Raw genomic sequence first — 22,967 nt, 5'->3', positions numbered from 1 at the left:
AAGCAGCACAGTCCAGCTGCTGCTGTGGTAAGTGAACAGGGGACTGCAGTTGTTTGAGGTACTCCCTCTTAGCCTACAGCTTAAAGCTGAGGGTTCCTGTCTTGGTTCAGGAACCCAACCCCCAACAGTTCCTTAGTGGCTTCACAATTCAGCATTGAGGCTGCACCCTCAGTGGCCTGGATGGTACCAATACCACTGTGTGTCATTGTTGCTCAGAGTGTTTGCTTGTCACGGTGCTTTCCAAGTCTTCTTGGCTCGCAGTTTTTCCAGCATTTTCTGCAAATACAACAAGCCCTGAGACTGCAGTACGAGGCTGAAGTGACTGCCCTAAGTCCAGCATGTCTGGGTACTGTGCCTGTAACCAGAACATCAGGAATGGGCACTGCTGGTCTGGAGAGGAGTGAGCGCAGTGCCTCCCCTGTGCCACAGAGGCCACATTACAGGGCGGGGGGTGTTTTTATTTCTCTTTTCTGTTAATGATGTAAAGCAATGGAACAAGAGCAGCAACTCATTCCACCACAAAGCAGGTGAAGTGGTGAGGGCTAAAGGCAGGAACTGGACCTGGATCCCCCACAGTAGTCACAGCCTGTCAGGATTATCAAGCATTTCCTTCCTTTCAGTTGTCTGAGGCCCAGTAAGAGAATTGGGGGAATTGACAAATCCAGGCCTTTGTTCAACCCTATTCCACAGCAGCTGCCATCAAAACCCCGACAAGATTCTTGCACCTTTCAAGTTTGGGCATGCCCAGAATCTTACTCTACCTAGATTAGCCAAAGCAGCCCAAAAACCACCAAACCCAGAATGTTGCCTTAAAATGGAAATTTGGTCAAGTCTGGACTAATAAAAAGGCTGCCATTCTTACGCCACGGACTTTGCATCAGCTGGAGCCTTTTTGCTCAAGCTCAGCCTGAATAGAAAAATTCCACTTGAGGCAGACAAGCTTCTTAGAGAAAACTTGAGCTCAGTTGTTGGCAAGGAAATTCTTATATGGGATGTACGAATGGCATCACTTAACATCCAGACTGGTTGGAGGGTCCCCATTTCAGCTCCATTCACACCACATCTCAATTACTCTGATTGGAAGCTCAGTTAAATCATGAGACCAAAGGGCAAGAGGAGACTGTAGCAAACTATTACCTTTTGAAACTCTTTAGCCTTTTCTCTGTTTTTAGCATAAGTTTCTTGCCTTGTTTTTTCTTCATTTCTGATTTTTACTTCTGCAAGCTGATTATAAAGTCTGTGAAAAGAGAAAAAAAATAAGTCTGGGCAGGAAGGCAGTGGCAAAGGTGGAGAGATTAACAAGCATAAGGGTTTGCCATGGCTCAGCTGCTAGCAATTGTGAAAATTTGACTGCACTCTCCAGTAATCCAGAATCACTTCAAATTTTGTCCAGCTGAATCAAACCACCCCCTCCCCACACAGAGCTGCACTTGCTGCTTGTCACTGTTCCTCAGTGCCCAAGTGCAACTGTGAACTTGGCACCGAATTTCATCCCATGTCAGGCATTAAGTGGCACAGCTGCCTCAGCAGGGTGACACCAGCACAGTGACCGTCCTCAGTGCCACCTCTGCAAGGGCATTTCGCAGCAGGTACCTGCATCAGACACACCTGGCTCCTCCCCCACCTGCTCAGTGTTCAGCAGCACTGGGTCCAGCTGGAAGAGCACAGACTGAGCAGCAGCTTTCACAAAACACAGATCAACTATTTTCTTGGGTTGTTTTTTTAATTAAACTTCTCCCCCTTGTGTACATGCAATACCTGGATGTACGCTGGTGCATTTCAATTTCTCCAGACTTCCTATCCTCTGGAGAAAATACTTCTGCTTTTTTCAACTGATTGGCAAGTGCATCATTTTTTCCTAGGGGAAGAAAAAGAAGTCAAACACAAATTTAAATCTCTAGTTCAGCTACCTCAAAAGCATGAGAGATTTTCAAGCATTTTTAAATGACATGACAAAACCCAAAACAAGCTAGCAGAATGGAAGCAATAGAGATGACATCCTGAGTTAAAATAAATCCTCCCAGTCTCACTCTTGAGGCTGCTGCCTGTGCTTTAGGCCATACATGGCTCTCCACAGCCAACCTGCAAGTCCCCAGGACCAGGCACTAGAGCGCACCAGTCTGCTAAACGTGGCTGTTCTGTGAGAAGCAGCTGTTGTTTGCACAGGCACCTCACCATGATAAAGGTGGGCTGATTGTGAAATATGAAGAGCTCCTGTAAGGGCCTTTACAACACTGAAGAGGCAGTGGGGGAAAAAAAGCTCCCTGATAAAGCAAGTTTAAGAATATCCCAGTCAGCAATAGCAAACATGTAGCAAATATAAAATCTATTCTTTGATATAAAACAGCAATTGAAGGGATACCTAATGCTGTGTCTTGCCCCCAGATAAACATACCAGAGAGAAGACCAGACTTCTTCTGTCTGCTTCTTAGATTCTCAGATTTTCCTCTAAGCTTTCTTGCTCCCAGCTTTTCATTTTCTCTCTCCTTATTTTTTATTGCTTCTACTCTTTTCTGAGATTCCTGGATGAAATTCTGCTTTCTTTTTAAAAAAGATTTTTGTAAACTTCCAGGTGTAGCTGCAAATTCCAGCAGCATCACTGTGAAAGAAAAGTCCCCACATTTCTCATGTTAACAATGAGCAGTAAGTCATACATTTCAAGGTACTTCTAAAATGCCAAGCTTGAGCACTCTTGTAAAAGGCATGAGGAGAATGGCATTGAATGATGAGGCATCCTGCAGAACCAGCAGCAGTTCAGACCTGTGGAATCCAGTAATGGTCAGCAGGTCTGCCCAGACAGATGCTGTGAGAAATAGTGCATCAAAAGCATCTGGATGCATCAAAACAGACTGAAGACCTGACAAGTCCCTAACAGAATTAAGTTCTGTGAATTCCTGACCTTCACATTACTGCAGTTCATCTTGGACAAAAAAGGTCAGTATTTTACTATTCCAGACTACCATCAGAATAGGAAAAAAAAAAAAAGGGATAATTCTTTGGCTACAGGACTTGGGGGACTAACAGGAAATGAGAAATTATCAAAGGTACATAAACTATGACAACAAATCAGAAAACAACACAGATTTTTTTCAAAATTAAATCATTACAACACCAAACTAGTGTAGGGTAGAGATTCTGAAGTTTCATGAGAGAGAACCTGGGCCAGGAAGAGACAAGTCAATCTGACACACACTAAACCTTGGTCAAAGGTACTACAGACCAAGCCTGAACGACAGGATGCACTTGCCTAAGTAAAAGCGGCTCAAAGTTTTCCAAATGAGAAGTGTATTTTGTTGATTATTTTAATACTAAAAAAATACTTTCAACTTCAGCGTATTGAAGTACCATATAATTACCTGCAGTCTGATGTGATGGACAGTGACTCTTGATGGGACTCTGGGCTTTGGGAGAACTGTCAGGCCTTATGCATGCTGAATAATCTGCATCTGGAGCTAGTGGTAAAAATTCTCTCTCCTGTTTCAAATAGATCAGTGATTGGATTGGAAATGTTTAAAATATAGGGCAAATCTGAGTGAAGCACTACTGTATCACTAGCACAGACCCACTGCAAATACAAGCCATGCTTTTGCCTTTATGCCTGATGCAAAGAAAAATCAAAAACGCATCTTGGTAATAGGTATGAAAAAGCTGTTTTCTAAAATCATTTTAAAACTTAAAAAAAAAAACAAAAAAACAAAAAAAACCAAAAAAATAACCCTTAAAAAAACCCAAAACATCCATTAAAGGCTTTTTTCCCACCAGATTTCAATTGTGTGTTTTTAATACAGGTCTGCAGATCCAATTTCTTTTCCTTTCTTCCTGCTCTCTCCAGTTCTCCCCATCATTCTCTCCCTCCTCTATCTTTTCCCCCCTGTTCCCAGAGGCAGGTGACACCCACTGCAGCACTACAGCCCCCAGCTGCCAACCTCCCCCTCACCCATGTATCAACTACTTGATAAAAACCCCATCCTTAAGACACATTTAGGAATTCTCTAGATGCCTCTTGCAATTAGTGCATGATTTAATCTAATCTGTTCATCTAACAGACACAGATTATTTGGTTCTACATCAGTACTTCAGCACCAAACTATTGGCTCATTACAGCCCAGCCCCTCTGCATTTTACAGCCTTTGCTTAATATAAGCAAGCAGTAAAAAGAACACCAGGGCTTAATTAAGTGTGGCAGTTATGCAGAGCTGATTCATTTTCCCCATGAACTCTAACTGCTGTGTCAGCCTGGTATGGCTCCATCCTCACAAGATGAGGGGTTTCTCCTTTTTTTCCTATTTAGTTTGTAGTTTTCATTTTATTCCACGCTCTCCTTTTGTTTGGTTTTCATCTAATACGATACAATTCAGTCTTGCAAACATCAGCAAGATGGTTTTGGTTTTTGCAGCAAGTCTTCCCAAACTCTATCTAGATCAGTATGACAAGGTAGTGATTCTAAGGAACACCCCAAATTTAGGATCTATTTGATGTGTCTGGAAAACACAACATCAAACCAAGATGATCCAAAGCAATTACAAAGCTTGGAGAACCCAACCATCTCTTGTTTTGCAACAGAGGATGAACTGATACAGAGGGGCCTCTCCTTATTGTGATTAATACCAAGCTCAAAACAGAATCACAATAGATAATGCGCACCTCAGTAAAAACATTACACTGAGACTGATCCACACATGCTGAGTTATCCATTGCATCCTCCTTCATTTTCTCTTGGTTAGGATGTCCAGTGTCTGATTCCACAATACTGATGTCATTGGAGCTTATCAGAGTGAGCTCAGGTTCTTCCAAAATACCATTCCCTGACTCGGTCTCCTAGAAAATAAATTAATCAAGACATCAGTAAGGAAAAAAGGTAAAAACCCAGTATTTTCAGCAATAGCAACAACTGTTGCCAGAAAAAGGAAGTTCATTTAACTTACAGAAGAAAGAAAACCTGCCCCAAGCAGTAAATGAAATCCAGAAAGAATATTTGTATATCAGAACTCAAAAAACTGAAACAAATAACCCAAAGCAACCAACTACAAAAACTCCCCCTCACTACAAGTTTAAATTACTTAGTTCTAGGGCAAACTTTTTTTTTAAGCTACATCAATGCTATTTCCTTAAATTTGCTTATGCTTTGTTAAATTTATTTACTTCCTTCAGGCTTCTATATGGAGCTTCCATATGTTCAGTGAGGCACCCTGTGCCATGTAACCCAGCTGCATGAGCTCTATCACTTGGTGCTAAGAGAAGGAGATGCAGTAGGGATGCTACAGCTCCTCCAACCATTGGGGAACTCAGCTCATTTAAACTACTGCTAATTATCTCAGTGCTATGATCTGGAAGAAGGAGTAGGGCAAAACTCCAGGAAACAGGAACTAGAATTGTAAAATCAACATTTGCCAAGCTTTTAGATATTAAAGGTCTAAGATAACTTTGTGCAACAACAAAACTCCTGCTTTTGGAGGTCTGTTCTACCCACCCAGACTGGAAAACGACATGAGCTTCTGGGCACAGGATGAGAATGCTTTTCATGTCTTTGGAATAAAGAACTGTTCTGTTGTACAACAGCGTGCAAATGGATGTCTGAGTCTTCCAAGCTGGTTTCTCTGAGAACCATCAGAGATTCCTGTCCTTCTGGAATGCTTTGATCTGGCTCCTTTATATCCATATTGCACACAGAATGCAGCTCCACAGCTTTATTTACTTCATCTACATGAACTGATTTTTCAGGAAGCTTCACATGCTTCTTCTTATCAAATGCCTCCAAAGGTAATTTTTCAGAAGACATGGTCTCTTTTAAAGTTTCACCCACTGTAACTGGTGTGGGATCTAGCTGATAAAATGATTTTTGCTCTTCCAGGTGAATCAGGCTTTCATTCTGCAGATCTTCCACTGAACACTGGAGACTAATATATCCCATACTTCTTGACAGCTCTTCATATCCACTTGCAGGTGAAATACAGTTCTCATTGCTTCTGTTTTTAATTCCAGGGGTTTGTTCAAAAGGTCTCTGTGACACAGTGTTAATATCCCCTGGCTGATCAGCATTCTGACAGTCATCACTCAGAGTCGAGTCTAATTGCAGTGGGTGAAAAGATTCTTCAGATCCTGTTTCAAAGATTGTCAGAAGTCAAACTCCTTGTTAACAAGACAGAATTTCCACTTTAAGTAATGTACAAGAAGTCTAATTTCCTCCAGCATAATACCATTAACATTACAGAAAATTATTCCATCACTGTCCACAAAACTTCAAGAAACAACACTTTCTGCTGCTTCTTAGAATATGTTTAGGAATGGACTTTGTGATGGTGCTGCCACATCTACACTGGATATCAGAACATTTTACAGCTTATACTCTGTAAATGGAAGTCCTCTGAGTCTCTTTTGGGCCTGCAACGAAGCCTCTAAACCAGAAAGAAACAAATCAAAACACCATTACTCGGCCAGAAAATCTTCAAAGTAGAAAGCAACATTCAAACTGAAACAGATACTACTGTTCCTACACAGTACAGTGTTGCACCCTAAGTTATCTTTCTTTATCTGAGCATAGAAGTCAAGATACCATTTTTCCCCAGAAGAGGCTGGGCAAAGAGAAAGATTGGGTAGCAACATTAATTACTGGGGAGGCATTTCAGTAGAACAGCATCTGCCAAACAGACAACAGTGTTGTTTAAATTACTTTTTAATTTTTGGAATGTCCTTACCTTACTCAAACTACAAAATAATGGATATACATTAACAAATACTTGAAAAAGGGCAGTTTCAGACAGAGTTGACATTTCTTTGCTAATCAAATCACCACAGAAGGAGTAAGTAACATGATATCCATTACAGTGACTTGAAAATGCTGCTCTGCTTTTGTATTACAGTCATAACTGCTGAATGAATGAACTTTAAAAAATTTAGTTCTACCATTAAAGGTGGTGGAGGAGACTGTGTGTGTCAGTGAAGCAGAGTTAAGATATTTCTAGGCAGGGCTGAGAGAAGCGAGATCTGTCCCCACTTCAACACTGCAAACCCACACTAAGGGCTGGTAGTTATACACAGGCACAAAGCTGATTTTGAAAGCACTGATCTGACTACACTGATCATACCTGGAGTATCATTTTCTCTTGCAGACCCTTCTTCTGATGTAATGTTTTGCCTATTTGTTGCAAGACCAGAAGGCAGACTGCTTCTCTGTCTGTTCAGACCGGAGTTTTCCCCTTCTAGAAATGCAGACACATCTGGACTTTCTGTTGAAAATTCTGAAGTCTAATGGCATAAAAAAAAAAAATTTGATTTAAGATTAATTTTCTCAGAAATATGAAGGATAAAAAGAAAAAGGTAGTTTTTGATTTTTGGGTCACATTTCTGCTACTATCAGCAATCTATGTATATAAAAAATACTGCTGTGTTTTTTTAAAAATAGTATAGGGATTATCCACTTAAATCTTACAAAAATCTTCAGCCAAAGTATTTCCTCCACTAGAATTTTTACTGCAATACCTTGCAAAATTCTCTGCTGTTTTGGGAAATTCTGTATTGAGAACAGGATGATGATGATGATGTATCAAAGTCATCAACACTTGGTTCCAAAGGCTGAAAGAGCTGGTGATGGAAGTTTGGAAAAGGTCTCTCCATTTCAGGAAAACAGAGGTCAGTTGCTAGAGCTATAAGAAAAGAGGTTATTTTAAAAACAAGCAAACAACACCCACACCCCCAAAAACAACCCCCCATAAAAAATAACAACAAAAAACCCCAAAAAAATGGACATATCACAAGTTGTTTCTATATACAGTAAATAAAGCTATACAATTCTGCAGATATACAAATATATTTTGCATTGTCTCTTTAATTGTCTCCTGTCAACGCTCCTGCAAACCTTAACTACACATTTTCACAAATGCCAGTTGCTAATATCTAATTAGGGAGCAGTCAGTACATAGCACTTTCACAGCTTAGCACTTTTACAGAATACAGACTTAAGAAATAATGAAATTATAAAATCAGAGAAGAATTAATATGGCTATTTTATGCTAACTAGCACATCTTTACCTCCTACTGCATATAAATGTGTCAATTCTTTCATGTGATCTTGAATATCTTTATGACACCCCACAGTGTTTTTATTCATGCTCAAAGAGAATTTGCTATATACCAACACTAGAAATCTGAGGGATCGACACAACCAAAATCATGTTCCTAAACAATACACCAACCCTTCTTTATCCATTAGCTTACAGAAGAATTGCACAAAGCTACCAGAAAAGGTCATTACTAAGCACTGAGTGTATGGTGAAAACACAGCTAGACTTGAAAGATTTATTTAGTCAAATAACAAAACAACTGGTATTTTTCTTTCACAACTAAAAAAGAACAGAAATGAAAAACTACAAGAAAACAATCTTAGAATGGCTTTAGCTTTCTTACATCAATAAAACACAGATGTGTTACTTGAGTTGTAAAGTTTACTACTTAAAATCTGTTTGAAATATTGGGGTTAAAATGAAACACTGAATCTCAGGCTGTACAAACTGTACTCTTCAAAAATTGATTTGTGAACATGGAATAACACATATATATATTTCTTAAAAAAATCAGATGCATGTCAGAATAAAACAATATTAAGTCTCAAAGTAAGTCAATCCAAGGGTCGCTATCTGATTGATTTCAAACTCACTTCCATAATCACAAGAAATAATGTCAGGAGCACTTACATATTTATTATAAAGGAATTGGTTTTGATTTTATGAAAAGCTAGCAACATCAGGAGGCAGACTACAGGCAAAAAATAGTAAGAACACATTTCCCAGAAAACTATTACAAGTCAATATGGCATTCAATTGATATTTTCACAGATAAGTCATTAAGAATGACTTACTGTGGTGACAAGCAGATACTGGAACAAGTATTTTAACAGCAAGACAATCACAGCTCTGCAATAATCTATGATATATATTGATCAGGAAACTTTTATCAGTGTATCATTTGAAGGTAATTTTTAAAACAAAGCTGCAAGTGTTACAGCTGCATAATAAAACCCTAACCTTTGCCAAAGCAGATGTATAATATTATTATAAAAGCAAAAAATCATGAGCACCTAAGAAAACATTCTGGTTATACTCAACTCTGTAAGATGTATTAATCAACCTTCAGTGAAGTCTGACACAAGCTCATTTCTGAAGAACTTACGTTCGGTGAGTTAGACCCATTCTGCCATAAAATTAAACCACAATTTTCCTTTTACAAGAACAACAAAACCTGAACTCACCAGTGTCAATGGGGCTTGCATTCAACATTTCCCTGGTTGAAAAGCTGCCAGTGGAAACTGTTGAAGTTACATCACAGGGTATTCGTTGCATGAAAGCCTCTGAACCTGGTACTTCCTAGGATAAAGTAACATACCTTGTTACCATGTACTACCATGTATTCACATGTTCAGAAGTAAAGCTTTAAAGCCAGACATTTTATTCTGAGCTCAGTTCAAGTGTAGAAGCCTTCATGTTTTGCACAGTCAGGCAAATACTGATTCATCCTTGCTCAGTACAACACATTCACACCCCATGTCCCAGGCACATCACTCCCCAACTCCCCCCTCCCCTCTCTCATTCAGACACACACTCACTCTCATATAAAGCCTCTCAGAACTCATACAAATCATGACACCAGGAAGATTGTTTTATCTTCTGGTGGTCAGATTTGGCTATTTCTCATCACAGACCCACTTCAGCAGAATTGTGGACCTCAGAGGGACATATATGCAAAACATTAAAAACTCATGAACTTTACAAGTACTTCCAATACTGAGCTTTTTGCATACAGGAGACTTAAAATCTAATTCTATGAAATTAAACTAAAATACACAAAATCTTCTAAAGCATTATCTTTAATTTTAAGGTAAGCTCTACAAAGTCACAAAGCAGATAATGAGGGTTCTTGTACTTCAAAATTTTGAAGAATTAGATGTGAACAGTTCTTCTCAAACTCTGACTTAAAATGTGCCCTAAGAAAATAAAAAATCTAGGAAACCCTTCTGCTACATTTTTTATTATGTACTACCATATACATACATATATATATATGTATATTTAACATACACATATAAAACATTTATGTCCTAAGGTACTTTTATATATCCATGTAATACACAGCATGTTTTAAATACTGTTTTTATCTGCCAGCAAAATGATGGAATCTTTGGGTGAGAGAAAGGAGGGATATTGGTGCTGGTTTTGGCTTTTAACACTCTCACAATATTCTATGATCCCAGTTTGGATGTTGCAAGCTGGATAGATGGACAGTAAGAAGGGTAAAAACCTGGCTGGATAATCAGGCTCAGAAGTCAGTGACTGAAGGGTTACAACCTCTGTGAAGGTGAGGAACAAGCAGACAGGGCTCTGTCCTTGGCAATGACCCAGAGGAGGTGACACCCCACTTTTATCAAATTTGCAGATACATTAAGACAGGAAGAGTATCCCATGAACTGAAGAGCAGGGCTGGAATCCAGAAGGACCTCTAAGGCTGCCTCTATAGGAATGGTATGAAACTCAGCAAGGGCAAAGTCCAGCACCTGGGAAGGAAGAAGCCAGAGCACCAGTCCCAGCTGGGTGTGCCTGGGAAGCAGCACTGTGAAAAAGGGGTCTCAGCAAGCTGAGTGTAAGCTTATGGTGTGCACTGGCAGAGAAGCAACAGCACATCCCATGCTGTATGAACAGGAACAGAGCCACCAGATACATCACAGTGGTTACCTCTTTACTTGGTGCTTGTATTACTGCTGCATCTAGAATAGTGCACCCACTCTTAGCCACCCAAAGTGAGAAAGAAAGAGATTACATCACAAAAAAAATAGTGAGTTATATGATTATTTTGATATGACCAACCATATTATCAAGCCTGAATGATGGTCCAGAATTCATTCTAAGTCTCTCTTCACCTTCAGCAGCAACCATTGGTGAATCTTCAGACACTTGAGAATCCTGGGACTGGGCTGAACACAAAAGTAACAGAAGCAATAAGGAACAAAAAGCCATGTTCGAGTTCGTAGTGAGCAATGCACAGCAGAGGGCAGTAACACTCCACTGCTACTGGCCTCACTCTTTGGGCACTGATTCTGCCCATCCTTAACCACTTTCCTCTCACAACAGCTTTTGCTCCACCATCCCACCAGTTTCATCAGCAACGTGTGGTCCTTGACACAGCTCCCTAAAACTTCTAACTACCCTGAGTGCTCTCCACAGAGCAGGCAGGAAGAGCTCGAAAGTCATGTTTTGGCTTAGCAGAATGAAACGTGGCTTTGCCAGTGTTACCACAATCATTCCACTGGAGTGGGGGGAATCCTTAACAATCTACCATTACAGTGATCACAAAGTAAAGCAGACATTCCAAGTGAATCAGAGAAACCAGAAACACTGAACTGCTTAACTACAGCATAACTACTACCATGGAACTAAGTCACTTTTGCCATAATGCTTTTACACATAAAAGTAAGATCAGTATCTGTGCAAGAAAACCACTATAGCAGCACCCAAAAAATGCAATTTCTGCATTCAGTGCTGACAAGCACCTTCAAAGTTTGACAATTCTGTGATTATAAATTGTCACAAACAAATACATATTCTTACTTCCAGTACAGTTTTCAAGAAAGAAGTGCTAAGTATGAAACTGAAAGGAAAAACAAGTGAAGTAGGTATGTTTTCTCCCAATTCTAAAAAGGTTGCTAAATGACAGACATTTCAAATCCCCAGTTTTTGTAAGACTCTGCTTAGGCAGATCTAACCTCTTCTGAATCCTAACACTAGTTTGTACTTTGTATATGCTGAAACTCAGTTTCCTACCAGACGGCAAACTCTGCTTGTTCTAATTCATACCATAAAAAAGGGAGATGTTTCCTCTGTTAATCAACAATAGTGATGGACTGATATGTGACAGTAATAAAGATTGTGTTCTCAATAAATATGAAACATTTTGAAACTCATTTCAGGGAGAGGTAAAAAAAAAATCCATGATTTCTTATAGCCACAATTACCCAGTAGACATCTAGGAGAAAGGGAAAAAACATGAAAGGAAATACATCTGAAACACATTTATTTAGAGACCAAGTATTCTGCTCAAGTCTGCTCCTCTTCCTTGGAGCAGGATAAAGGAGGCAGAGGATGCTGAAAATGAGCAAGGCTTTCAAGAAAATTCCTTGAAGAAGTATGAAAACTGCGATCAATTGCTATTTAAATATCTCCAGAGGAGAAAAAAGTACATAGTACAAAAGATTGCTAAACCTAAAGTAATAGCAAGAAGCAGTGTCTAGAAATGGCTGTCAGACATTCAGAAACTAGAAATAGACTATGTATTTTAAAACTTGATAAAAAAGTAAATGCTGGAACAAGCTACCACATAATTCTCCATTTCATGATACCTTTCCCACAACATTAGAGATACTTTTCTAAAGGAAGTTATTTTTTTTCTCTAGAATATCACCATGACAGGCGGTAATTCAGGATACACTTGAGATGAAATTCAAGCATTTAATAATGTCTTGTATATAAATTCTATGGACAGCTATGTTACAAATGTTTCATTACTGAACTGTAATAACCTGCATTGTTCCTGCGATATTAATACCAGGGATGAACAGTATCAATTTCATGCTATAAACCAAATTATTTCATTAAAAATCCATGCTTATATCCCATGACTTTATTATATTAATATCCTTTAAAATTCTGTATTTGGTGATTCATAAAGGAGGGTTTTTCAGTCTTCTCTCCTTCCTCTAAAATCATAGTGAGGGGTTCTTGTTCCTCACAGCATCCTGACATTGACATGGGACTTTCTCATTTTAACTTCCTGGCCACCACAATGTCACAAAGAATTTATGTTTAAAAGCTGAATCTGTAATATCCCAAATGTTTTTTATATTCCCCCAACAGAAATGGCACTAAAATAACAACAAGTATTTTAGGGTGCAATTTGAAAGACAAATGACTGAAAATCCAACCACTCAGTGAAGACAATATTAAAAAAGGGATTAGTCCAAATCCAGCCATGTAGACAAACAAACTAACTAAAGCTAAACTGGTAATGGAAAAGACAGTCTGCTGAAATGCTGAATTATGGACAACTATTTGTGATTACTGAAAAGAAATTGAAATCTTAGGTTAGCTTGGATCACAAAAAAAAGTCATGCTTGGAATAACATCCCTGAACAGAGCAGCAACACATGAAGATAATCACATCTGGAACACTGTTCAAGGGAACCACTGCAGATGAATACAGAGAGACAAGCCTGATGCTATGTCCTCAAGGAGAACTGTGGAAGAGGTGTATGTATCAAACCTAGCCACTAGCTCCAGGCTGACTTCCTAAGGAAATAAGGTTTATGCCATCAAACTGCCTGTCTCACCTGCAGGGTTACTCTGCAATTCCCTGTTAACAGTTTTAATTCTACTTGCTCATTCTAACCAAATAGGATTGGAAAGAACATCAAGTGCCCAAAGTTCCCAACTCATCCTATCAATGCATCAGTGGCACATAAAAGAGAACTCAGATTTTAGGTTCACTGGTGGCACTCAATGCAACATCACTTCAGCAGTTACCCGTCCTCTGGCTGCAACCAGCTGATCAGTTTGTGTAGCTCTTGCAACCACCCAGTACTGAGCACAGAGATTCACCCCCCTAACCACAAACAGTCCTTAAGACCCATTTTAGAGACATGACTGCCTCTAAATTTGAGAGGCAAATTATATAAGCAGCTAATTATAGACTTTTCAAAAAATTTGCCTGTTACCCAAGGCAACTCTCCTATCAAAGGAAACTCACTTTCACTGATAAAGCATCTGCATGTAAAAAGCACATTTTCCAACTTTCTATTTTCATATTTTATGTCTGATTTGAAGAAGCATGTGAGCTGTGACTAAGGATTTGTACACATCTAGTGGTTCTGTAATCATGAAAGCAGCACACCTCATAAGTTGTAGAGACATTATGTGATCAAAGGTTCAAACCACCAAGAGCATAACTTCAAAGAACAAGGTCAAGGATCACACAAAGCACTCATTTACTCTTACCTGTAGAGATACAATTATATCTTGAAAACATGAGAAAAATGCAAATATGTTCTGGTAAGAATCAAGTAGAAAAAAAAAAAGTAAAAAACAAATTACACAAAAAATCATTAGCAACAACCTAAAATGAACCTTAAATTTTCCCTTCAGAAATTTTGTATTTAAAGTGCAAGGGACTGTAGATTTTCTTGCTGGAATACCACACTAGTTACGGAAAGTACCACAGAGAGCCTCCAAGCCTACACATTATCAAGATTATTGCTGGCACTTTAGGTTGCTGATCTGCTCAAGAGGGCAATCCTCTTAAACACATAATCACAGAAGCTTTGGGTTTTTTTCTTTTAATATAGATGTTCACATGAAGTTTCCTAATCCTCTTACAGAAACTATTGCACTGTTCATATATAATATTCTATAATGTAAAAAGACACACCAAGATATTTTATATTAATTTGGTTACAGCTGCTCTAGCAATGGTTCTACAACTTAGAAAAATACAAGCCTTTTCTTCAAATGCTGTTAAAAGATTCATGATAATCGAAGTTCAAAGACAGATATACTTCAAAAGGAGCATTCTGAGAAATAAACAGTAGAAGGGAAATGAGCTTAAATGTACTTATTCAAAACAACTCCAATTCCAAGTAAATCTGGTTGAATTGGAAATGATGTCTCAATGCAAACTAAATGAAAAATTAAAGCCTAGGGCCCATGGTGAAATTTCTAGCAGAACCAGGAGATGTGTACTATATAGTTGTACTGCCTGTAACGATGGGCATACAAAAGCTGCCAACTTTCTGAGAACTCCTCTGCAGCACCAATAATATTTTGGATGGATCCTGAAAACTGTACTGGACCATTCAATGCTGTCATCTTGTAATAAGCTTCAAATTGCTTTAGTGAATGTTTTACAAACTAGTCATCATTGTTCTTTTATAAAGCCAGTCCAGTTACCCATAACATGTTTAGTAGATTTCAATGTCCCTGTAACAAAATTATTTTGAATATTCACAAAACTTTGTAACTAAAAACCTTTTTCTTGATAACCAAAACAACTTGTTTTATTTTATGGAATCAGAATAACTCTGCCACCTGTGAACATGGCCTGTCCTCTAAGGTGTTCTTGTTCAATAAAAGCTCTTCACAGAGAGACAAGAACAAAGCTAAAGCAGTCCTTACAATATTGCTCTGTTGTTCCTTTTGACATATTCAGTGGAGCATGTGAAAAACCTATGATGGCTACTAGAAAAGGTCAAAGCAGAATGGACCTCTCTTGAATACTGGCTATGCAAGGACTTTTCCTAGTCAGGAGAGCTGTCACAGCTGCTTGAAAATTCCAGGTGTCTGGCTCAACACTAGCACTGTGTTAGTCTCACAAGCTGAGAGTCAAGGCTAATGCACTGTGAGCTGATAGTCACAGCTTCCTAATTACATAGAAATTGCAGATACAAAATAATTACCTGACATTAAACAAGGCAATAGGACACATGGAAATGGAATGAAGCTGCATTAGGGCAAGCTCAGATTGGACATTAGGAAAAGGTTTTTCCCTGAGAGGGTGGTCAGTCATTGGGACACACTCCCCAGGGAAGTGATCATAGCACCATGGCCATCAGAGTTCAAGGTGCAACTGGGCAATGGTTTAGTTTTAGGTAATCCTGGGAGAAGCAGGGAGCTGGACTCGATGATCCTTATAGGTCTTTAAATTTGAAATATTCTACAATTCTCAATTTTCGTGTCTGTCACACCTAAGACATGATTCTTTCAAAGTTTTTTTAAGCTGACAATGACCTCAGCCTTCTATTTTTTGTCTCAACCACATTTTTAAGTTATTTCTTATACACACTGATCTTTCAGTGGATGTCTACATCTACACATTAACACTCCAGAGGTCTTTTTAAGCACTGATTTCTTTTCCAAGAAGGAACAAGAGTCATTGGGTACTGAATCAGGAACATCACTGGTCTGCCCAAAACAGGTTCCCACCTGGAATACCTGCAAACCTCTAAAATTCTAAAGGTTACAGATGAAAAGCACATGGCCTGGACAAGAAACTGTTGACCAGCAGTGAAGCGTACTGCAGTGTGGACTTGTTACCAGAACGGTAATGGATCACAAAAACCCAAAAGATAAAAACTCATTCATTCTGAAACTCATTGAAAGACCCTTTTTCACACTCAAAATTCCATAGTATTAAATAGCACTGCATGTTCTTTAACAAGTCAGGTCATATTTTACAAATAAACACTGGCAAAATCAGCAATGCTGAATGCTGTTCTTGAAGGGAGAGGATTTCCTCACCTGACTCATATGAAGTTTCAGCAGCCATCAGCAGCAATTTTTCTAATAATCTCCCTGATGGACTAGTTTGCCTTGGACTTCCATTGGAGACTTTTCCTTCATAGCGTGTTGTGCCCAAAGGAAAGGAGCCTTCATGAAGAGCATGACTGTGACTTTTCACACATGCAATTTTCCCAGAGGTTGAAATCAGAGAAGTTTCTCCAGTGCCATCATCTGTTTTATCTGAATTTAAAACATCTGTAATCAGTTTAGGTATACCAAGGAAGTGTTTTGCACTTCATGAGGAACATTAAGATGCACATTCTATTCTACAGAAGTAAACTGCTGAATTTGTATGGTCTACATTTTAATGAATTGAGCCCTATCACATCAGTCTATGCATTAGACAGGCTGAAAGATTATACAGATCATAGACTTCCACAAAACTAATTCCTAACTCCACCAAAGTATTTCTTCAAAAAACCCTCAAGCAAATTTTTTCACACAGCAAATCCAAGAAAACTTGCAGTAACTTCTCCAGATCCAGAGGTAATACAACTTCTCTGCTCTGGTTTAAAGATTTCTTTCATTACAATCCAGCCCACAAAACAGCCCTTTCTGGACACCCAATCCAATAAAAATCTCAAGTTTTTATTACCTACCATGACCAGTGATTTGATAATATAGGAATAAATCACCTGTGGATCATAATAGTATTATACAACTAAGTTAAGTTACTAAGCCAAGCACTTTTGAGAACATAAATATATTCTTCCATCAAAACCTTCCCCAACAGAACTTGCTGTCTAATCAAGATATCAAATTGGTCCAACAAGAATTGTTCTGCATAAACTAATGCTGACCAGCATTAATTACTTTTCTTTAATGGACGGATGACCCGTATCAGCTGTTTCATTATTTTGCAATGAATGCCAGCCTGACGGGCCTATAATTACTCACATTGTTCTGCTGAGCCTTTTTAAGAACACAACATAAAAAACTTTGTAAAATATGCATGAAATTTTAGATATGAAGAGACATTGAAAAAAAATTAAATGTTTACCTTTGGGAAACATGAGTTTTTTGTACCTGTTAAATAATGTTCCTCACGGAGAATTGCAAAGCATTGCTTGCAGACTGCAACAAATGTATTTAAAAAAAATTTATTGCTCTCCAATTTTTTTTTGCAACATGTGTTTTTTAACTAGAAAAAATAACCTAAAAAGATGGTCTAGAAGTTCTTGTAGAAGCTTGATATTGACACCTTACTTGAAAAATTTCACAGTCACTTTCTTGGTATGATCAAAAGGTAAACCTTAAAACAAAATCTACCAACTTCTCTTTAGAATTACAACTGCCTATTAACACAGATCCTGCACAAAAGAAAAATCAACAGGGAACTCAGGTCAGGGAGTAACTGAATTTTTTTTCCTGGTGAAATTTGAGGTTACATTTTTCTAGACAGAGACTCACAGAATAAACTTTTCTGAATTATAATTTTGCTAGTATATAGGTTATATTTTAAGAAAGGCAACATTATCAGCTATTATTTCCTAATAATCTCAAAGACGCCTCAGAAAAGATTATATTCCTCCAATCTACTACTCATAACAGCACTTACTATATATTTTATACATTACCTGCCAAAGAGAGGCTGCAACTCTTCGGTGTGTCTAACTCTGGTATAACACTAAGTTCATGTTGTTCCAAACCAAGCCCTAACTTGACTTTTGTCACTGGTGGTTTGGAAGATCTCCATTTCTGTTCTCTGCAGAGAACTTTCTCAGATTGTTCTGCAAAAAAAAGTTTAGTATGATGCAATAATATGTGTACACACACACATCTCAAATTAACTTGGAGTGATGGAAGAGAACTCCACCTCAGCTGTAATGTAGTAAAAATTATAATGAAAAGTAACATAACAGCCTTACCAGTTTGCTCAACTGGACCGATGCACCGTGAAATTGTTTCACTTCTGTGAGATTTAGTCCTGTCACTCTCTTGCTGGTAGTTTTCTGAGACTTGGAAGAAGTCAGTCCTCTTAATCATGACAGGTTTTTGTGCCTCTGTCATCTCCTCATTTGGGCACACATGTCTCACCTTAAAAGGGGGGAAGCAGTTTTATATAAGATTATATTTATACCCATTATCAAGAGTATTTTCTCTTGTGTGTATTCCATGCAGGACAATATTGAACACATTGAGAAAGTAGTTCAGTTATGCACAATACCACACAGGTCTGCTTAGCTCACAAAAACATTTGAACATGGAAGTATTTTACTGAGCTCTACAAACCTAATGTGCTAAAACACAATTAGGTACATTTTCAAGGCCTTTGTGAGATTAGATCAAGACTAGTCATCATTTTTAATAGGAACAATTCTTGAAAAGTCTGCTTTTAGTTTTACAGCTCCTGAATTCAAGAATTTTAGCTGCTTGGAGACTGCAAAATCAAAAGACAGGAACTATAGGGAACAGTTATTCTTCTAAGATGGCTTCTGTTAAAAAAAAACACAAGGAGAGGCAAAAGGAGGCTCTTCAGAAGCTCAAAAATAAACTTGGATTTTTCTTCTGTTACTGAGAAACACGCAAATTACGACTCAAGACTGCAGCTGCCAAACCAATTTCCCAGTGGGTACACACAAAAAGACAAGCTTCAAAAATTATCTATTCAAGATGCTTATGGTATCCTTTCAGGTATTACTTAAATATTTTTAATACAAGGGCTGTTTTACACATCAAGGTGCATTTATAGATATGAAGACAACTCTACCTACATGTATTTTAGACAAGAGAACAATTTCAATAGGGATTATGTTCAGAGACCAAGCACAGACCTTCCCAGTATTTCTGTTAAGACTTAACAAAACTGTGCTCTTGGAGCTTTACAGAGGAAAAGCACTGATTACAAGTTACAAGTCCTAATTAAAGTTTTCATTACGGTAAATCACCTAAAACTATCAACACTCCATGGGATAAACCACTGACTTTAAGTTTGATCACCTACTAGAAGATTACCCATCTGAAGTGTTTATAAAGCTTACCTGCTTGTTTAGCAATTCTTTCAAAGCCTCTTGCTGTCTCTCCATCTGTTCTTTCAACATATCTTGCTTCTGTAAAAGTAGTTTTTCTTGTATTCTCTGTTTAGAAAGAAGAGCTTCTCTATGTGCATCTAGCTGTTCTTGCAATTCTTTCAAATACTTTTGCTGAGCTTGGATGCTTTCTGATGAGGCCAACACTCTGTCTCTTAAACTCAGTATCCTAGAATAATTTAATGAAGATGCATCTCCTGCTTTTGATATCAAGAATTTCTCAACACCCGGGGCTTTAGGTTCTTCAGGTGCTAGAATCGTGGGCTCAGAAAGATCGAGGTGTTGATCAGGGCTTGTTTTGCTGCTGCTCTCTACAGATCCCTGCTGATAGACTAAAGGATCAGCTGAGGCTGATCTCTTTGTTGCTGGCATGAGGGATGTCTTAAATGGATGCTCTTCTCCAGCTTCTGTCCTGGTTTGATAGTTAGATATCTTCTCAGATAACTCTTTAGAGTGTACTGTTTCTGGAGACTCAGAGGAACTTTCTGCAGGCAACATAAATCTAACGTGTTGTTGGCGTGCTTCTGGTTGTGTTCTTACTGCAGTCACTTCTTTCCTGACTGACCCTGACAGTAAATGGGACTGGAATGGCTCTCTGATGTGATTACTGGCAATTTCAAACATTCCCACTTGTTCCTGTGAAGGATAGTCACAGGGCAAGTGAAACTCTACATGCTTCAATTCCGATGCTTCTGAAAACTGCACTGATTTTCCAGCACAAGTATTAGGCACTTGCTCTTCCTGCTTCTGTGAAGATGGTTTTTGCAACACACTCAATGTTCCTGAAAACGCAGGTAACGACCGCGCATATTCCTGGGCACAAACCTGTTCCGGTGTCTGGAACTGTGTGGGCTGTGCTCCTTTCATCTGTGAGAGCAGCTCTGAGACAGGCTCTAAATTAATGGATTTTGTTTCCCCCGTGCTCAGAGGTATTTCAGGAGTAGACAAGTACCTTTGCTTCAGTGTATTCTGATACTTCTGCAAATTCTTTCTAGCTTCTTCAATTGTTCGTTTGTGCAACCTGAACAGAGTGAAAACTTGAATTTTTGCAGAGCAGTGCAAAAAGAAACATCAATTTCAATAATCAAGGCAATTCAAATTACTTGGAACAGGCATTCCATAAAGACACTTTACATTCCATAAACACACTTACCTTTTTTGCTGCAGAAGGCATTGTTGAAAATTATGTATCATCTGTCTGTGACTGTCTTCTCTTGGACTCCTGGTTTCTGGTACATTTCCAGTCTAATCAAAATAAAGTAATTTTAATTGCACATATACAACTAACTCACAGAAAACTATTATGGCAGCAACCTTAAGCTGTGTGTTCTTCTGCCTGAGTTTAGAGAAGCCGCTGGATACCACGTTTGAAGTCTGTGAGATTTCAGCCTGAGGCAATGAAGCTAAAGGAGTTTCTAGAACAGATGGCTCACAGCTACGGCCCCTCTCTGCACACACCATCAAAGTCAATGGCGCTTACAGCAGCTCAGCCTAAAGAGGTAAATATACCCTGCAAACTCAGGGAACAATGAGCCAATGTAGCTACACTTCCAAGGCAATCAGGCTCTCAAAAGAGTACCGGTTGTGCAAATGAAGCAAGATTTTATACATAAAAAGAGATTACTTTCCTTCAACATCCTCCATAAATTCCTCTTCTTTAAGCAGCTGTTTGAGATTCAACAAAGACAGAGACAGATTTTTGTGTCTTTTTTTTTTCCCCACTATTTCTTTTTTCCTTCATGAGAAAGGCTATGTCTACATGCACAATCATTATGTGACTATAATCCGATTTTACTAACAGGTATTATAAACAGATGTGCTGCCCCTTGGACTATAGAGAGACAATACAACAGCTAAAGTCACAATCATAAAATCACAGAATATCTGAGTGTCCCTACACAGGACCATCCCCAGGAGTCACAGCATGTACCTGAGAGCATTGTCCAAACACTTCTTGAACTCAGAGAGGCTTGGTGCTGTGAACACTTCTCTGGGAGCTGTTCCAGTGCCCAACCATCCTCTTGGTTAACAACCTATTTTTTTTTTCATAGTTTATAAACCTCCCCTGACACAGATTCATGCCACCCCTTTGGGTCCAGTGACACTATGTGAAATAGAAGCTTGTTCACTAGAAAAGGAAGTTTTTAGTACATACAAATTTCTAATTCACAGCCTAAGAAATAAAAATTGTCTTAATTGATAAAATTGGTAGATGGCGCTTTTTATTTTTATTACAATTGTAAATAAAAACCTACACACAATTTTCTGTAATTTTTCACCTCATGTTCCATTTGGTTCTGTTGATCTGTGGAAGGAAGCCTGTGGCTTTGCACCAGCTGACCTTGCTCTTCCTCTTCTTTTTTTTTCTTGGCCTCCTCCAAACAGGTCTGCATTTGGATCTTCAGATAATCAGCCTCCAAAAGAGCTTTCTCTTCCTCAATTCTTTTAATCAAGGCCAGCTGCTCCTGTTTCTGTTTCTCTATTTCCTTATTCTATCCGAAAGAAAAATGAGAGGGAATCTCTAGAACTGAATGACAAAGAAACCAGACTGCTTGCACACACCAGCAGACACAAACCTTTGTTCCAAATTACAGAAGAAATTCTATTGTTATTCTACAGTGACAGTTATTTCCAAATTGCAAAAGACCTTTAAAAGCAGTTCCAGAATCTACAGGAATAACTTTGTTTTGCTAGCCCAATATTTCTACCAATTCTTGATTCCATTTACTATTGCATTATTATCTGTTCTCAAATAAATAAAATGAATAAAATCAGAATCCACTCAAGATATGCTGTCATTTTCCACAGACTGCAAAAGAAGTCCTTTCTTGAACTTACCTGAAAAATCTATTTTGCATTTTACTCAGTTTTTTATCAGAGTCCAACACATCTGAACGTTAATTCAAGCTTTACAAAAGCTTCTGAAAAAGCCTGAGAGCAGTCCATAAACCTCTGAAGTAGTCTGTTTATTTGTATTCTCTTTCCATGTACCTATCAGCTACAATTCACTTAGATCCACACTTAGTGACAGCATTTGTGCTTTTAGAATAGAAGGAAAGACAAATTGCCAAGTACTGGCAAAGATGAAGTGGACAACAGCCTTTAATGACAGTCTGAATGGGGATGTCAGGAAAAGCAACCTGACACAACGCTGCACCTGAGAACAGTTAATGTGGACACAGAATTACACACACCTGGCCAGGTGCAAAGTGGGAGGAAATGAAGGTTGAAGCGTTACAAGTTTTCAGGCCCAAAAGCATAAACAACGGTGGACAGAAGAGAGAAAACAAGAAAGATAGCACTTCATAATCTGAAGCTGTAATTTGGACAGTTAAACCCCAATATTCAAATATACCAAAACTTATAGAAGTGTGAGACCTCGTGGCCAGTTGTCCATTTTGTGACCTTGGGTATAGCCCTGGCCAGGCTCTTGTACTGCCCAAGGTGTATCCCTAAAGGCCTTTCAATAAATATCTACTTTATTCTCTTGGTTCTGTCTAGTCTCTGTTCCAGGTCAGCGTACCCAAGGCATCAAAAGAAAGTAGCCACACTTTCATAAAGGATCTGT

At 38.6% G+C, this 22,967-nt stretch overlaps 1 protein-coding gene and 1 non-coding gene across 4 annotated transcripts in view; both read right to left on the bottom strand.

Moving 5' to 3' along the window:
* Positions 1-104: 104 nt before the first annotated feature.
* Positions 105-22,967, bottom strand: part of CEP295 (centrosomal protein 295) — a 40,931-nt gene continuing 18,068 nt past the window's right edge. For all 3 annotated transcript variants that reach the window (XM_066175689.1, XM_066175690.1, XM_066175691.1), the window contains 17 exons: positions 21,679-21,891; positions 20,553-20,644; positions 19,352-20,420; positions 18,239-18,407; positions 17,948-18,100; positions 16,329-16,550; positions 10,854-10,960; positions 9,245-9,359; positions 7,480-7,643; positions 7,086-7,245; positions 5,471-6,099; positions 4,645-4,818; positions 3,357-3,474; positions 2,396-2,599; positions 1,759-1,858; positions 1,138-1,237; positions 105-276 (listed from right to left, as the gene is read on the bottom strand). In XM_066175689.1, coding sequence (XP_066031786.1) covers positions 229-276; positions 1,138-1,237; positions 1,759-1,858; positions 2,396-2,599; positions 3,357-3,474; positions 4,645-4,818; positions 5,471-6,099; positions 7,086-7,245; positions 7,480-7,643; positions 9,245-9,359; positions 10,854-10,960; positions 16,329-16,550; positions 17,948-18,100; positions 18,239-18,407; positions 19,352-20,420; positions 20,553-20,644; positions 21,679-21,891 — 3,837 coding nt within the window. In that variant the 3' untranslated portion in view covers positions 105-228. The remainder of the gene's footprint in view (positions 277-1,137; positions 1,238-1,758; positions 1,859-2,395; positions 2,600-3,356; positions 3,475-4,644; positions 4,819-5,470; positions 6,100-7,085; positions 7,246-7,479; positions 7,644-9,244; positions 9,360-10,853; positions 10,961-16,328; positions 16,551-17,947; positions 18,101-18,238; positions 18,408-19,351; positions 20,421-20,552; positions 20,645-21,678; positions 21,892-22,967) is intronic.
* LOC136286177 (small nucleolar RNA U2-19) lies at positions 9,613-9,695 on the bottom strand. Its single transcript, XR_010719814.1, has one exon. It is a non-coding gene; the product is annotated as a small nucleolar RNA U2-19 (small nucleolar RNA).

The sequence above is a fragment of the Chamaea fasciata genome, unplaced genomic scaffold (assembly GCF_029207755.1).
Source record: "Chamaea fasciata isolate MVZ Bird 193981 ecotype frontalis unplaced genomic scaffold, bChaFas1.0.hap1 SCAF_2, whole genome shotgun sequence".
Lineage (NCBI taxonomy): Eukaryota > Metazoa > Chordata > Aves > Passeriformes > Sylviidae > Chamaea > Chamaea fasciata.
This window is presented reverse-complemented; position numbering and strand designations above follow the sequence as displayed.